This window comes from Myotis brandtii, unplaced genomic scaffold (genome assembly GCF_000412655.1).
Source record: "Myotis brandtii unplaced genomic scaffold, ASM41265v1 scaffold986, whole genome shotgun sequence".
Lineage (NCBI taxonomy): Eukaryota > Metazoa > Chordata > Mammalia > Chiroptera > Vespertilionidae > Myotis > Myotis brandtii.
The window spans coordinates 2,058,527-2,060,166 of NW_005372102.1; the positions used below are offsets into that span (position 1 = coordinate 2,058,527).

Sequence of the window (1,640 nt, forward strand, 5' to 3'; positions counted from 1 at the left end):
GCTGCCCGGGGCCCGCCTCCCGGGCTCTGCTGTCGGAGGGAGGAGAAGGGACTGTGGGTGCCGGTGTCATCCGCTGGGTAATGCCGCGGCCCTGCCTGTGTCATTCACGGCAAGTCTTTGAAAGTGGAGAAGGATGCTGCCCCGTCCTTGAGCGTGTGCCCCAGAGCTGAGGATGGAGTCCCTACATTGCCCTCTGCAGCGGGCGCTGCCCCTGCAAGGCCAGCTCCGGGCCTGACCCGGCACGGGCAGGGGTGGTGAGTTACCAACCCTGGAGAAGGGGCCCAAAGATGTGTGCTTGGGCCGGAGGGGGTGGTGTTTGCTCTGATCCTCGCCTTTTCCTCCCTGTCACCTCGTCATACTGTCTAATTCTTGTCGCTGACCCCTGGGCTCCGGACGCATCTGCACCCCGCATCTCTGTGTCCTGCATGGCATTTGCGAGCAGCGGTGCCCCGCGTGCAGCCCGAGGCTGGGCAGTCCCTTATTTGAGATCTGTCTTTGGACTTAAATGTCTTGATTGTTCGGAGGCGTGGGGTATGTTAGGTCACCCCAGCCAGCTTTTCATTCTTTACACCACAGCTCAGGCCTTTGCCCGGCATTGTGAGTTGAGTTTTATGCTCCCCCTCCCACCTAATTTACCACATTTCGGCACAAGTCAGCACCCAGCCAGGCCTGCCTGGGAAGGTTCCGGGCCTGGCATGGTTGGCGTGTTAAATGTGAGCGGTGGGAGGATGTGTCTGGGGGAGGCGGTGGCCTGCGATAGGACTTTTTTTGCTTTTGTGCTGAGATGCACATACAATCCCACCTGCATTCTTGACTGAACCCCAGCTCTGTGTGCGGCGGGACAGTGCCGCTTGTTCGCGGCTGCAGGGGAAATACCCCGAGATCAGAAACACTCGTCATCCTTGTCGCTCTGAGGAGCGTTGGGAAGTGCTTTCAACTGCTCCTGACACCGGATCATGTTCGTGTCTGAGTCGTTAGTAACTACCTGAGTTGAGTAGAAAATAAATCTGATGTAGGTGCAGTAGTTTCACATTAAAATGCCATTGGCTGCCCGGCTGGCGTGGCTCCGTGGTTGAGCATCGTCCTGTGAACCAGGAGGTCATGGTTCGATTCCTGGTCGGGGCGCATGCCGGGGTTGTGGGCTCTTTCCTGAGTTGGGGCGTGCAGGGAGGCAGCCCATCAGTGATTCTCTCCCCTCATTGATGTTTCTATCTCTCCCTCTCCCTCTCCCTCTCCCTTCCTCTGTGAAACCAATTTAAAACATGTTTCCAGACGCCCTCTGCACTCTCCCATTTCCATGTACCTTCCTGAAGGCCGTCTTTTAAACTCCGCGGTGGTTTTCCTTCATGCAAAGCATGAGGGGCTGTGTCTCCTCCGGACTGACGCGGCCCGGAGAAGGCGTGGGGCGCTGCTCGCCGTGTGAGAGGGGGCATTCCTGGCCGTCAGCGGGAGGTGCCAGTGATGGGCCAGGATGAATTTGTGTTTTCCATCTTCAAGGAAGAATTGCCGGGCGGGTGGGTGATGCCGTCCAGATGGACAGGGGCTTCCACGGCCGGGTGACGGCCCCCCTGGGTCAGAGCCCGGGGCCGGGCACAGACGTGGTTCCGGGGCCTGGGGTGTCCGTGTTCACTCCTAGCGGG

At 59.0% G+C, this 1,640-nt stretch overlaps 1 protein-coding gene across 1 annotated transcript in view; it reads left to right on the forward strand.

Moving 5' to 3' along the window:
* Nucleotides 1-1,461: 1,461 nt before the first annotated feature.
* Nucleotides 1,462-1,640, forward strand: part of ZFYVE28 (zinc finger, FYVE domain containing 28) — a 21,939-nt gene continuing 21,760 nt past the window's right edge. The window contains exon 1 of the mRNA XM_014533456.1: nucleotides 1,462-1,514. Coding sequence (XP_014388942.1) covers nucleotides 1,462-1,514 — 53 coding nt within the window. The remainder of the gene's footprint in view (nucleotides 1,515-1,640) is intronic.